Genomic DNA, 15,372 nt, shown 5'->3' on the forward strand with positions numbered 1-15,372 from the left:
CAGATGTGCTAGTGTGAAAAGGGATATTCACATAAATATCTTTGTCCTGAATTTGGATGTTATTTATGATCAGGAAGAGCAATGAAGCTTATTGTTGACCTAGAGTTATTTGATGTAATTGTTCTTAATTATTGGTAGATAAATGGATATGATTTTAGTTGTACTTTAGGCACTAAATGGAAACTTTTCTTTTGTTTTTCAAGGAACCAAATGGAGAGACTCCTTCATCTTTGTACAGAGTTGCAGCAGTACTTCTACAATTTAATCTTATTGATTTAGATGATCTTTATGTACATGTAAGTCCGTCCAGTGGGCTGCTAAGAATATTTGGTTGTTCGTCCCAGGGGTGGGGAAGAGGAGTAGGCAGCCATATATAGCACTCCAAGATTGGTTCTAGGCTCTCAAGTCTTAATTTTTGAAGCCCTATTGCATTACTGCTTTGTGTTTACCTTATAAAGCAAATGAATTTAGTTCATTGGAACCATGGAAATGAAATACCTTTTGTCACCGTTACAGAATTCAAGGTTGGCTATGAAGTTAAAGTTCTTAATTGTCGTCAAGGCATACCTCATGGAGAGCGAGGCCAAGTTCTAATCAATGTGGTTTTAGACTTCAGTATTATACACAAATTAGGGGAAATATGAGATTACCTAAATAGTTCTTCCTTCTCACCCACATGTTAATTTTAGGCATTCAGTATGAATGGGGAACTTTTCATATACTTTAAAAAAATGGCTTCTTTTGTGTTTTTACTGGATAATAAATGACTGGTATTGTGCTTTTATTGCTGGATCTAGGATTTAGAGGAGTGTGTATGTGATTATGATTTATGATCTCTAGTTTAGCAACAGCTTAGCCTGTCAATTTGAAAACTCTAGGTTTGTAACATAGAAATTCCTGTTTTATTAAGTTGTGCATTAGGATATCTATGAACTGTCCAAAGCTGACATCATCTTCACCGCCTTTGAAATCACTTCCTTGCCTGTCATTGCATATTGTGGTTACAGAGTTGAATGAAACTTGATCACTACCTTGGAAGCAGTCATAGTCTAGCAAGGGAGAAAACATTTTGCATTATACAATAAGTACTTTATTGGAAGTATTCACAAAGTGCTGTGAGGGCCCAGAATAGATAGTGACCATCTCTGTCTTGGGGGGATTCTGGAAGGCTTTTCCAAACTACTGATGTTGAACTGGGAACTTGATAGATGAGTAGGTGTTGGCCAGGCTTAAAAGGTGGGAAGCTTTGTAGGTAGAATTAACCTAATATAAAGGCAGGAGGTTTGAAAAGGCTTCACTATCACCTTAGGGGAACAGCAGGAAGCTCAGAGTGGTTGGAGCCTCGGGTGGTATGTAGGAGAAATGAGGAGGGAGAAAGAATTAGGTTGGGGACCAAACTGTGAAGGGTTGTTAAGTGCCATGGTAAGGAGTTTGGATTTTTTTTCTTGTTGATAGTAGAGAGCCATTCAAGATTTAGAGTAGAGAAGGGATGTACAAACTGAAAACATGGAAACTTGGTCAGAAAAAGGAGAATCTGAAGACGTAGGTATGAGTTTATAGGCAAGTGTAGACTGGCAGGACAAATGGAAAGTACAAAAATGATGATACATTTATTACTGATATTTTTCAGTTTAACTTTAAATATAAGCAGACTAAGTGTTCCTGTTAAGGTGACAGAGATTTTCACATGGGATTAAAAACCAGTTTATTGTTTACATGAGACGTCTAAAACCTAAGGACAAAGAAAGGTTGAAAGTAAAATGGTGGGAAAAATATACTAGGGAAATTATTATTGTCAGGTAAAATAGAGATAGTCACTTTATAATAATAAAGTTCTGTTTATGGGAAGATATAATCGTTGTAACTTTATATACACCTAATAACATATTCTCAAAATACAGAAGACTAGAAATTGAGAGAACTATAATTAAAAACTTAGATTTAACCCATTGGGGTTAAATGGAGATTTTAGAGGCAATTGCAGTAGACTAGGTAAAAGATGAGGACCTGTGGTAGATATGTGATAGATATATAAATAAAGCAATAAAAATGGGTTTGATTGCCAGTGGAGAGAATAAAGAATGAGAAAAAGTCTCATTTACCTCCTTGTACCAGTCCATAATGTATTTTCTCCCACTCCCCTTTTTTGATTAATGGGATAAAGTCTATAGTATGTGGCTTAATATTTCACTGTGTTTCCTTTTATTATTTACTGATTGTTTACTTTGCATTAGACTTAGCTACTGAAATAGATTATGCATTTCTAGGGGCAGGAATACTTCTTTTATAGCTCACCATAGTGCCTAGCAAAAGCTACTAAGTAATGGTTTGTTGGTTATGTGTCTAGGTTATTTTACGAAATGTCCACATTAGCCATCTTCCATTTATACAAGATGGCTGAACTTGAGATACTTGATCCTTTGTTCATAATGGAGGGTCAACTATCCACATATTACTTTTTCTTTTGTAATAAACTAGAAACTAGTTTGTGACTTAAGTCAAATAGGTATCTAGAAAATGAAAAGTGAGATGTCAAGCTGTTCATAATTTTTCGACTTGAGATTTTTCATTTATTTTTTTACTTATTTTTTTATAGACATGTAAAGTTTATTTCTAGATCCCATGGAAATTTAATGGAGTTTGTAGAGTTTTTTTTTTATATAACTAGAAGAAAATGTGTGTATTTTCTAAGCATGACAACAGAAGCAAGCAATAATAAAGGAAACCCGTATAAATTATCAGGGCTGCTCTGAGAGCTATACCCATAAGTATAATCTTTTTCTTTTTTGCAGGTTCTTATTATCTGTTTTATACATATTAGTGTATATATGTCAGTCCCAAGAGATTTTTCATTTAGAGGAATCAACTTTGCCCCTTTATGTCAATCAGTAGTTTACCTCTTCCAAATTGGATCCGTATGTAGTACTTTATTTAATTTGGAGTTTGGCCTTTAAAGGGGAAATCTGTGATATTTTTAATGGAACAGGTACACATCTTCTTGGGTAAACTAATAAATTCAATGGTAAGCATCACTGTTGTAGTATTATATTAATTTAGGACCTCTGACAGACAGAAGAGATGAAACTTTGAATTGCTACCTGAGTTTAAAAGGTGTACAAAATTCAGGTACTTAATCCTGTCAGGTTATATGAAAATAATGGAGAGAGACCTATTTAGAAGGGAAATTATGGTCATAAATAGGCCAGGCTTCTTATTTAGTTTTACCAATAGAGAGTAGATAGTGCTTGCATTTTGGATGTGCAAATAGTATTAGCTGTTTTATGAAATTTTAATGAACCATTTTTAGCTTCTTCCAGCTGATAATTGCATTATGGATGAACACAAACGAGAAATTGTAGAAGCTAAGCAGATTGTTAGAAAACTTACAATGGTTGTACTGTCTTCCGATAAAATTGACGAGCGAGAGAAAGAAAAGGAAAAAGAAGAGGAGAAAGTGGAGAAGGTATATAGTTTATTCTGATAAAATTAACATTGTCTTCTGGATTTAGAATTATGAAATTTAACTTGTGATGGTTAATCAACTTATGGAAGGATAATTTCTTAGTTTTGATTGTGGTGAAACCTGGTTTTTGGAATACAAATTTGCAAAGGTGGTTTTGTTTTTAATCTGATTGGCACCTTCCCAAAAGAGGCTGCAATGTTTTTTCTTATATAAATTTCAGAGTGTATTCTAAATAAGATAACACACGTTTTGACTATATTTGTGTTCTGTGTATTAATGTCTCTCCAGTCCTAAAGGGATTCTCAAAGATGGATGAATTCTAGTTCCCTGTGGCACAATAAAACATTAAGTAGGACCTAATTTAATTCCAAGTCTATAAACTGTCATGCTTTGGCTGCTAAATGAAAAAGCAGATCCTGTTGTTATTTTCCAATCACTAAAAAACTTGATTGTACTTTCAGGAAAATAGTGTTGCAGTTCCCATGAATGGCAGCTGTTGTTCACATACATTGTTGTATTGTTTGGCTTAATTTTTTAAATGAAACATATATAAAGATTTATTGGTGTCTGTATTCTGAGTATCTTTGCTGTAATTATTCCTTTTTAGCCACCTGACAACCAAAAACTTGGTTTGTTGGAAGCCTTGTTAAAGATCGGTGATTGGCAGCATGCACAGAACATTATGGATCAGATGCCTCCATACTATGCAGCTTCACATAAACTAATAGCCCTTGCTATTTGCAAGCTTATTCATATAACTATTGAGCCTCTCTACCGAAGGTATGTTTACTGTATGCTTTACTAATTGAGGTAGAAATAGTTTCGGACTACAAAAAAAAAATCTGCATGTTTATCTTGTCTCCTCAAACCAGGCATATATTTTAGTATGTTTTATCAGAAGATAAGAACTATTCACAGAGCATATCAGTTTGGCAGGTATTAATCAGTGAATTGTGTCCTATCATGTAGACCAGGTGTTGCAGAATTTGTGCTGCAGTGTTGTCTAAAAACTGTATGTTAGATTTCTAGGTTGGGTTTGCTCCGTTGAGAGTGAAAACTCCATTCTTCTGTTTTTGACTTTTCCTCCTCTCTTGGGGGGCAGAGAATTCCTAAGGTTTTTACTTAGTGTAATTTTCCTCTATCCTGGGTTGAGTGGCTCTGAGTGAGGACTTTGCCTCTCTGCTTGCCTTATCTCTCCTGGCATATAGGCTGCTGTTCTGGAAATTGGTAGTGCAGCCTCTCTCATCATCCCATAGTTACTGTGTCGACCAGTCCGCTAGCCCTCAGCCTACTTGCAGGATACTTAGGAGCAGTACTGGCAGCAGCTCTGGCTTCAGCCCCACAGATCAGAGCCTGCCTCAAAAGCCCCAGCCTTGTGACTCGTGCATAGCTGCTGGCTGCTGCCTTCAGTGCCACCTGGGCTGTGGACCATGAAGGCTTCTTCTCAGAGAGTGACCCCTGTGACTCCACAGCGGGACACCTGCTCAGCAGGTGAGAACTCTGGGCATGCTGTCCTTTTTAGTGTGACACACCCTCTTTCATTATGCTGCTCACCTTCCCTACCACCACCTACCTCATATTCAGTCTAGGTAGTGGAAGCCAGATTGAGAAATGTTTATTAACTTGAATCAGTGTTGTTATATCCATATTTTTCTGTTTCATCTTTGTGTCTCTGAGGTCCATCCCTTGTTCCCCATTCCCATATCCAGATTCCTGATATTGGCCAAATTTAACTAAAAACAAATTCATATGATGTATGTTAAATGTTACTTGGAATCTGCATTTCTCTGATTTCCTTTTCTTATGCAGTTAATTTGAAACAGTCTCTTAAGCTCTGATTTTTTTTTCAAATGAGTATTGTTTTTGTCTTTTTCTACCAGTTAAATTATTTGGTATAATGAAGTTAGGCACAGTTGAAATAGAGAAAGCAAATATAAGCAAGAAAAGTTTTACTTACTGATTAATATGATTGTGTTAACTTAAAATGGGGTATTGTATAGTTATATATATATAAATTTTCCTTCTTTTTGTAGAGTTGGCGTTCCTAAAGGTGCTAAAGGCTCACCTGTTAATGCTTTGCAAAATAAGAGAGCACCAAAACAAGCAGAGAGCTTTGAAGATTTGAGGAGAGACGTCTTCAATATGTTCTGTTACCTTGGTCCTCACCTTTCTCACGATCCCATTTTATTCGCAAAAGTGGTGCGGATAGGCAAGTCATTTATGAAGGAGGTTAGTAAGATTTTTTTTCTTCCAAGCAGAAAACTAAATTATGGAATGAAACTGTTCTGAGTATATTCTCTAGAAATAAAAAGAAAGTAAACTTAAGAAAAGGTTATGTTGAGTAAGGTTTGGGGAAAGTCAGTTGTGTCCCAACCATTTATATATAAAAACTTAAATCCAGCCAGATTATTAGTCAAGTCCTCCAGATAGGAAAATATGCTTTGGACGTGTGATTGCTTTTTGAATCCCCTTATAAATAGTGGTTAATTCAACATTCTTTCCTCTTGCTTTTCTTCTGCTCAGTTTTCTTGGCTGCAGTTTTGAATCATTGCCATTATTTGTGTGAAGTCCCTTCAACCTCAGACTGTTCAGGATCCATTCTTTTATTTTTTTTAGTAAACTTTTTATTGAAATAAAACATAATACAGAAGGCACACAAACCATAATTGTACAGCTCAGTGACATTTTCCAAACTAAACACCCATGTATCCACCATTTAGATCAAGAAATAGAACAGTACTAGCACCCCAGAGTTTTCCTTAAATGCCCTTCTAATCACTACCCCAAGGGTAACTTTATGTTATTGTTTTTTTTATTGATGTATAGTTGATTTACAATATTGTGTTAGTTTCAGATGTAGAGCAAAGTGATTTGGCTCTACATATATATATATATATATATTTTTTTTTTTTTCTTTTTTTGGGATTCTTTTCCATTATAGTTTATTACAAGATATTGAATATAGTTCCCTGTGCTATACAGTAAATCCTTATTGTTTGTCTATTTTATATATGGTAGTGTGCATCTGTTAATCCCATACTCCCAATTTATGCCTCCTCCCCCTTCCCCTTTGGTAACTATAAGTTTGTTTTCTATGCCTGTGAGTCTGTTTCTGTTTTGTAAATAAGTTCATTTGTATCATCTTTTTAGATTCCACATATAAGTGATATCATATAGTTGTCTTTCTCTGTCTGACTTACTTCGCTTAGTATGGTAATCTCTGGGTCCATCCATGTTGCTGCAAATGGCATTATTTCATTCTTTTTTATGGCTGAGTGATATATTCCATTGTGTGTGTGTGTGTATATATATATCTATATATACATATATAGATATATATATATACACACACATATATATATCTATATGTCTATATAGATATATATATAGATATATACACATACACACACCACATCTTTTTTATCCATTCATCTGTTGATGGACACAGGTTGCTTCCATGTTTGACTTATTATTTTTTAAAATTAGCTTCAAGTTATAATTTACATACAATAAACCTCACTTATTTTAAGTGTACAATTTGATGAGTTTTGACAGATGTATACAGTTGTGTGTCCACCACCGCAATCATGATATAGGATATTTTCATCATCCCAGCAAGTTCCCTCTTGCCCCTTTGCCATCAGTTCCCTCCCTTCATTGCTGGTTCCTGGCAACCACTGGTAGGCTTTCTGTCACTGTTGTTTTGCTTTTTCTAGAACTTCACATAAATGGGATAGTATAGAATGTACTCTTTTTTTGTCTGATTTCTTCCACTTAATGCTTTTGAGAGTCATTTCAGTTGTTGCACATGTCAGTAGTTCTTTATTGCTGTGTAATATTTCATTATATAGATATAACAGAGTTTATCCATTCACCAGTTGATGGGCATTTGGGTTGTTTCTAGTTGGGGGCCATTATAAATAAAGCTGCTATGGATATTCTTGTACAAGTCTTTTTTGGGGGGGTGCATATGTTTTTGTTTCCCCAGGAATGGGATTGCTGGGCCATATGGGTAAGTGTATGTTTAACTTTTTGTCAAACTTTTCCAACATGTGTGTACCATTTTGCATTCCTGGGAGCAATGTATATGACTTCCATTTGCTCTACATCCTCATCAACACTTGGTGTTGTCAGTCTTTTAAATTTTAGTCACTCTAATGGGTGTGTAGTTCTATCTTTTGTGCTTTTAATTTACATTTCCCTGATGATCAGTGATGTTGAGCATCTTTTCATGCCCTTATTTGCCATTTGTAATCATCTTTGTTGAAATGTCTATTCAAATCTCTTGCCCATTTTAAATTCAGTTGTCTTTTATTCTCAGTCTGATTTGCCTTGTCATTTTGTTTACTGTCTTTTGAAAAGCAAAAATTTAAAATTTTGATCGATTCCAATTTAACAGCACTTCTCTTTTATAGTTTGCTCTTTGTGTTCTATGAGATCTTTGCCTAACCAAGGTCTTAAAGTTGAAAAGAATACACAATTTCTTTTCAATTGTAAAGCAACGTAAGCAAAAGAATCTAGAAATCCTTACAAGCACAAATGCAGTTTTCTCCAGTGTTTGGCGATTGCACCTAATTTTAATTTTCGACTACAGTAACTATATAGAAAATTTAACAACTGTTGTGTATTAATCACTTGAGACCTGAGATGTTTGATTTGGCTTTAAATACTTAGCTGGTAGATAAATTTTTTTAATGTTAACAAATTTATATTGTGTAAAGGTATGCTGAAGAAATCTGCTAAGTAGTTCATTACTATACATAATATTTATTATATAGCATATATCCATATAAAAAAGAAGTATAACAGTGTTTCATTATCTTGATCCTTATCGTCTGAAAGGGATGTCATGTTAACTAGTACTTGTTTTTCCCATTGAATCGTATTGGGAAGCATGTGAAGTCAATTTGTCCCATTACTGGTGCTGTTAACATCGATCACTTGGTTAAGGTGATGGCTGCCAGGTTTCTCCAGTGTAGTTATTCTTTTTCTCTTTGTTGTTAATGTGTATCCTGTGGGGAGATACTTTGAGACAATGTAAACAGCCTCTTTTTCATCTTACCTTTACCCACTAATGGTATTCTTTTTTTTTATGCTATTCTTTTTCATTGAAAATCTTAATGTTCAGATCTCTTGTTCTGAAATTCTTTCTTTGGCTACAAGTATCATAAACTTGTAAGCAGGAGACCGAACATCAAACTTGTAGAAGTCCCGTATACAGACATATGTATAAACATATACAGATACAATATTGTTATCAAGATACACAGGTGCTAAAGCTGTTACTCTTCCACTCTGCCATCTCCATTGCAGCCCTCATTTATCTCTGTTCTATCAGAATTGTGTCTGGTGCCTGCCCCTAACTCTAGTCTCTATTTTTGCAGAGGTAGAAGGGCAGAAGGGAAGCAGAAAAAGTTTATTTTGATCCCAGTGTGGGAAGAAATCTGTCTTCTCTCATTGCTAAGGTTGTGGTAGGAAAAGTGAATCTTTCCAATGATCTGACTTAGAATTTTGGTTCATTGTTTTTACCCTAAAAACATTTCACTATAACAAATCATTATGTGTTTATAGGTTTAAAAGGCTTATGTTGCCTAACTAGGAATTTAACACGAGTTTTTAAGATTGCTTCTAAAGGGGGAATATGACCTTAGTTCCAAATAATGTATTTACAATGAACAAATCTTTAACAAATCTCTCATTCATAAGCTTGAGGTTGCTTGTATATATAAATTATGCATATTAAAAAAATAGCTTATGTTAGATATCACTTAACAGAATAGTCTTTTCAGCCTATAGTTATTTGAAATCATTTATGTCTCTGATTGTGTGTGTGTATGTGTATGTGGTTATGTATTTCTGAAATTTGAGGTATGTAGTATAGGACTATCTAGTACAGTGAACCTCAAACTTTACATGCATCAGGATCACCTGGGGGTCTTCTTAAAATACAGATTGTTGGGCTCCACCCTCAGTTTCTGATTCAGTAGGTCTGGGTGGGACCCGAGAATTTGCATTTCTAACATGTTTCCAGGTGCTACTGATCCAAAGAGCAAACTTTGAGAACTGTTGTTCTAGTATATTAACCAATTTTGGTCCTTATTTCAGGCTTAAAAGAGGGAGGTGGCTCTATAGAATATTTCTATATGAATGCACACGTTTTGGTATCTTTAAAATTTTCTTTAATTATAAAGCACAGCTTTAACATGCTCACCTGACATACTTAAATGTTTTTGATAGCACCTACACACATAAAGATGAATTCCTTGGTGCTTTTTTGCATCCAGCTGATGTTAGTGGATTAAGTTGTTTCTGATAGTGATTACTAATATTGAGCTCTTACTCTGTGTCAGGCCCTATTTTAGTACCTTACATGCATCAGCTCATTTAATCTTTACCAAGCCTTTTGTGCTCTAGGTTAAGTAACTCGTCCCAGGTCACACAGCTAGTATGGGACAGATATGCGAGTTCAATCCAGGCAGTCTGGCTTCAGAGAGGCCAAGCTCAAAATCACCATGCCCTACTGCCTATACAAATGTAGTGTGTCTAAAATGGAAGAAATGATTGGTTGTCTAAATTTTTCAATTCTTGAAATTCCTTGCTATTTTAAATTATATCTGTATCAGTGGTGTTTTATTTTATCTCTGCAGTCTCTGTTTTCATCTCATTCTGTGTATCTCATATCCAAGCTTTTCTTGTCTTACTGAGTTCATAATATTTTTTTCTATGACAATATGCAGATACTTTTGGAGAATCTGTCTGTCCTCTGTGTTCTACTTTCTTCCAAACTAAGTTCATTTGTCTTTTATATGATTTTTTTAGGCTATTTATGTTTCCATAGTAGCCACAGCATTTCTTTTCATCTTAATATGGACAACTTCTTTTTGATATAGTGTGAGTGAATCCTCACACCCTTCCTACCTTATTTATGACCAGTCCTTCTCCCCTCAAGCTACAGTTTGAGTATTGGGTTCTCTTTTCAATCTTTTCTGTAGTCTGGAATAGGGGAGTGAATAAGCTCAGTGAGGCTGAGTATAGCCCCCAGTTTAGGGAACCTCTGCTTTGTCTTCTGAGATCGTGTTACCCATCCTATGCTAGGCATGCCCAACCAAGTGGGTATCCAACTCCCTTGGAGTTTGATTCTCTCATCCATCTGAGCACAGTTCCTTTGAGAGACAGCAAGCCTTAGTAGCCAGAATCCTGCTGGGCTTCTACTCACAAGGGTTTTTCCTCAGGCTACTTATTTACCTTGCAGGCCACATTGCCTAAAGGATTTTGTTGACTTACCTTCCTTGCTCGATACTTCTGGGGATTGGGTTAAGGTCAGGCGCCATACCACACTGTCTGTAGTTCAGAATCTTATGTGTGTTTGTGTGTGCATCACCTTGAAGTTAATAGCATAATTTCCTCTTTTTTTGCTTGGTTGGTGGTGAATTTGGGAGATTAAAAACAAATAGGAAGACGTACTTTGTTCATTGCATTAGGGATTGGGGGAGAGAAATTATGTGTTCATGCTTCACTCTGTCATCTTAATTCAGTTATCTCACTGTCTCTTTATATGGCTATTTCTTATGTTGGCCTTTGGTAAAGAGCCAAAGTGCACTAAATTGATTCACAGATAAAGCTTAGAGAAACCTAGAGTCAAAGGGTCAGGATATATACCTTAGATTGGGTACTAGATGATATTCGGAATAGTTGTGATTATGATAATTGTGGTAATGTGGAAGAATGTCCTGATTCTTTTTTTTTTAATTAATTTATTTTTGGTTGTGTTGGGTCTTCGCTGCTGCGCGCGGGCTTTCTCTAGTTGTGGTGAGCAGGGGCTACTCTTGGTTGCGGTATGCGGGCTTCTCATTGCGGTAGCTTCTCCTGTTGCGGAGCACGGGCTCTAGGCGCACGGGCTTCAGTACTTGTGGCACGTGGGCTCTAGAGCACAGGCTCAGTAGTTGTGGCACACGGGCTTAGTTGCTCCATGGCATGTGGGATCTTCCTGGACCACGGCTCGAACCCCTGCGTTGGCAGGCAGACTCTTAACCACTGCGCCACCAGGGAAGTCCCTGTCCTTATTCTTAGGAGATGCACACTGAATTTTTTTGAGATAAAGTATCATGTCTGCATTTTATTTGGTCAAGAAAAAAAGGCAAAATATTAATTGTTGAATCTACATGGTAGATATATAGGTGTTTATGGATAAGTATACTATCCATTCAACTTTTATGTAAACTTGAAATTTTTCATAATAAAAATTTGGGTTCCTAGGGAGAGAATGTACCTTAATACCATTGATCCTGAAACTCTAGTTTATGAACCAGCTACTTTAGAATTTTGACTTGATGTTTGTTGTTTTTTGTTAGCTATTAGGGGAGGGAGAGCCTGTGATCCTGCTTCAGTCCATTTATTTCTTTTCAAAATTGAAGCTCTAACTTGGTTGTGTGGGTTAGAGCTCAAAATTAATATTCCTTTTGGATGAAGGTATGGGAGTCAGTCAAGTACAGTGGAATTACACCATACCTGTGCTTAGTTTATGTGAATGTGGCCAGACTTGTTCCATCAAAATACTGTGTGTATGTCTAGGAGCAAGGGTGAAATTGGAGAAATTTTTTTCTTTCATTTTGGTTCAGTTTCTCAGGTGTCTTAGAGAGTATCTCACCACATTCAGTTAGTCTAGTTTTTAAACTGTGTTTTCGTGTGACATGGCCCCCTAAATGCAAGCCAGTCACTTTATTTCATGTTCACATCTCGTGGTCACTTAGTGATTTCTCCTCATATTAGAGGGGAAAAACAGAGTCTTGAGTTGGACTTAAATGAAAGGTAATGTGTCTGTATACTTTATAGATGATATAAGGGATTTTTGTAGGGTAATTGTGAGTATATGTAATTTTTACTTTATGTGTTGACTTTGGAACCTACCTTGCCCACAGATTCTTCATTTAAGGCTGTCCCCCAAACAGAGTAATTAAAGCATTAGAAATTGATAATTAGGTGAACTAGTTTCATCAGGATGAGCTGCTAGCTACTTGCTAGTAATGTGACCTTAAGCTGGTCACTTTTCTAAGCCAGAGATTCGTGGTAATAGTATTTGGCTTATCTAGCTCCTGGGGTTGCAATATGGATCAAATGAGATATGTCTAAACATGAATTAGATACTAATAATTAGGTATTCAATTTTAGTTAAAAAAATAGTTGTCATGAATTTTTTAGATCATAATAAGTTATCACTTATGTAAGCTATCACTACACTAGCTTTTGATGATTTTTTAAAAAGCGTTAATAATATACTTTAATCTATTTCTGTCTTTAAATATAAGATGCCACTTTAAAGTAGCAGTTTCACTTCCCTCAAGAGTAGATTTGATTTTATGTAGGAATGCCTTTAGCTTCTTTACGTTGTAGTGATAGATGTTTTTTTCCCTCTCATTTTTGAAATTTGTTATAAATTAGTAACAAATCAAAGAATTTTTATCAAATAAAGGAAATTTTTGTTGCTGGGGTTTCATGAGTGAACTAGTCAAGGGTAGTATGGACACATATCTCTCCACTTTTTAAAAAAAATACATCTTTATTGGAGTATAATTGCTTCACAATGCTGTGTTAGTTTCTGTTGTACAACAAAGTGAATCAGCCATATGCGTACATATATCCCCTCCCTATCCCACCCTCTAGGTCGTCGAAAAGCACCGAGCTGATCTCCTTGTGCTGTGCTGCTGTTTCCCACTAGCTAGCTATCTTACATTTGGTAGTGTATATATGTCGATGCTACTCTCACTTCGCCCCAGCTTTCCCCTACCCCCTGTGTCCTCAAGTCCATTCTCTATGTGTATGTCTTTATTCCTGCCCTGCCACTGGGTTCATAAGTACCATTTTTGTTTTTTGTTTTTTTTTTAGATTTCATATATATGCGTTAGCATACGGTATTTGTTTTTCTCTTTCTGACTTCACTGTGTATGACAGACTCTAGGTCCATCCACCTCACTAGAGATAACTCAATTTTGTTTCTTTTTATAGCTGAGTAATATTCCATTGTATATATGTGCCACATCTTCTTTATCCATTCATCTGTTGATGGACATTTAGGTTGCTTCCATGACCTGGCTATTGTAAATGGGGCTGCAATGAACATTGTGGTACATGTCTCTTTTTGAATTACGGTTTTCTCTGGGTATATGCCCAGTAGTGGGACTGCTGGGTCATATGGTAGTTCTATTTTAGTTTTTTAAGGAATCTCCATACTGTTCTCCATAGTGGTCAGTTTACATTCCCACCAACAGTGCAGGAGGGTTCCCTTTTCACCACACTCTTTCCAGCATTTATTGTTTCTAGATTTTGTGATAATGGCCATTCTGACTGCTGTGAGGTGATACCTCATTGTAGTTTTGATATGCATTTTTCTAATAATTAGTGATGTTGAGCAGCTTTTCCTGTGCCTCTTGGCCATCTGTATGTCTTCTTTGGAGAAATGTCTATTTAGGTCTTCTGCCCGTTTTTTGATTGGGTTGTTTGTTTTTTTGATAATGAACTGCTTGTATATTTTAGAGATTAATCCTTTGTCCGTTGATTCATTTGCAGATATTTTCTGCCTTTCTGAGGATTGTCTTTTCATCTTGTTTGTAGTTTGCTTTGCAAAAGCTTTGAAGTTTCATTAGGTCCCATTTGTTTATTTTTGTTTCTATTTCCATTACTCTAGGAGGTGGATCAAAAAAGATCTTGCTGTGATTTATGTCAAAGAGTGTTCTTCCTATGTTTTCCTCTAAGAGTTTTAGAGTGTCCGGCCTTACATTTAGGTCTTTTTAATCCATTTTGAGTTTATTTTTGTGTATGGTGTTAGGGAGTGTTCTAATTTCATTCTTTTACATGTAGCTGTCCAGTTTTCCCAGCACCACTTATTGAAGAGACTGTCTTTTCTCCATTGTATATCCTTGCCTCCTTTGTCATAGAGTAGTTGATCATAGGTGCGTGGGTTTATCTCTGGGCTTTCTAACCTGTTCCATTGATCTATATTTCTGTTTTTCTGTCAGTACCAGAGTGTCTTGATTACTGTAGCTTCGTAGTATAGTCTGAAGTCAGGGAGTCTGATTCCTCCAGCTCCATTTTTTTCCCTCAAGACTGCTTTGGCTAGGTTCCCATAACTTTTAACTTATAGGTTATATTTTCCTATTTCTAAGTTATTTTGATGGGTCTTATTTAGACCCTAACAAAAAGATTCTTCTATTAGAGTAGTTTTAAGACATAAATGCGTAGTTCTTAGCCTGTTATATGGCATGTAGTACTCAATGCATGATAGTTAATAAGGACGGTGACAATAATGCCATAATTTACTTAGATGTAGTCGAAGTCACAAATTTAAATATTTTTCATTTTTTTCCCTTTTCATTTTTTCCGTGGATGTTGGTGGGGGGGATGGGGAACAGCAGATGAGACTTCACTCGCTCGCCTGCTGCTCACCTCCTGCTGTGCGACCCAGTTCCTAACAGGCCACGGACCGGTACTGGTCCTCGGCCTGGGGCTTGGGGACCCCTGCTCTAAAGTAGCATTTGAAACATTCATGGGTTAGAGGTACTAAAAATAGGACATTAGTAATAAAAAAGTAATTTATCTAGTTATATCTATGACTTACTCCAGCCTTTATTTCTCAACTCTCCAAAAGCCCCTTCTTGATGAACCTGCTTTTTTTGGGGGGAGGGCAGTGCTCAGTAGTGTTATGCAGCCCTGTCAGCTGCTCTGTTGTTATAGGGCAAGATTGGAACCTGCTTGGGGTCATTTATAGCTGATGGTCTGTGTAGACATAATTGTGAGTGCTCAATTTTATTCAAACTTAAAATTCAGTTCCTAACAGTACATTGGTAAGTGTAGTCTTGATCTTAAAGAGATCCTGAAAGATCTCTCTTTTCTAGATTCTTACTGACAGATTCTTA

General features: G+C 36.1%; 1 protein-coding gene across 12 annotated transcripts in view; it reads left to right on the plus strand.

Moving 5' to 3' along the window:
• THOC2 (THO complex subunit 2) overlaps positions 1 to 15,372 on the plus strand; it is a 103,701-nt gene that overhangs the window by 45,173 nt on the left and 43,156 nt on the right. For all 12 annotated transcript variants that reach the window (XM_033850014.2, XM_073799097.1, XM_073799098.1 and 9 more), the window contains 4 exons: positions 204 to 296; positions 3,308 to 3,463; positions 4,071 to 4,243; positions 5,497 to 5,692. In XM_033850014.2, the coding sequence (XP_033705905.1) occupies positions 204 to 296; positions 3,308 to 3,463; positions 4,071 to 4,243; positions 5,497 to 5,692 (618 nt within the window). The remainder of the gene's footprint in view (positions 1 to 203; positions 297 to 3,307; positions 3,464 to 4,070; positions 4,244 to 5,496; positions 5,693 to 15,372) is intronic.

This window comes from Tursiops truncatus, chromosome X, assembly GCF_011762595.2.
Source record: "Tursiops truncatus isolate mTurTru1 chromosome X, mTurTru1.mat.Y, whole genome shotgun sequence".
Lineage (NCBI taxonomy): Eukaryota > Metazoa > Chordata > Mammalia > Artiodactyla > Delphinidae > Tursiops > Tursiops truncatus.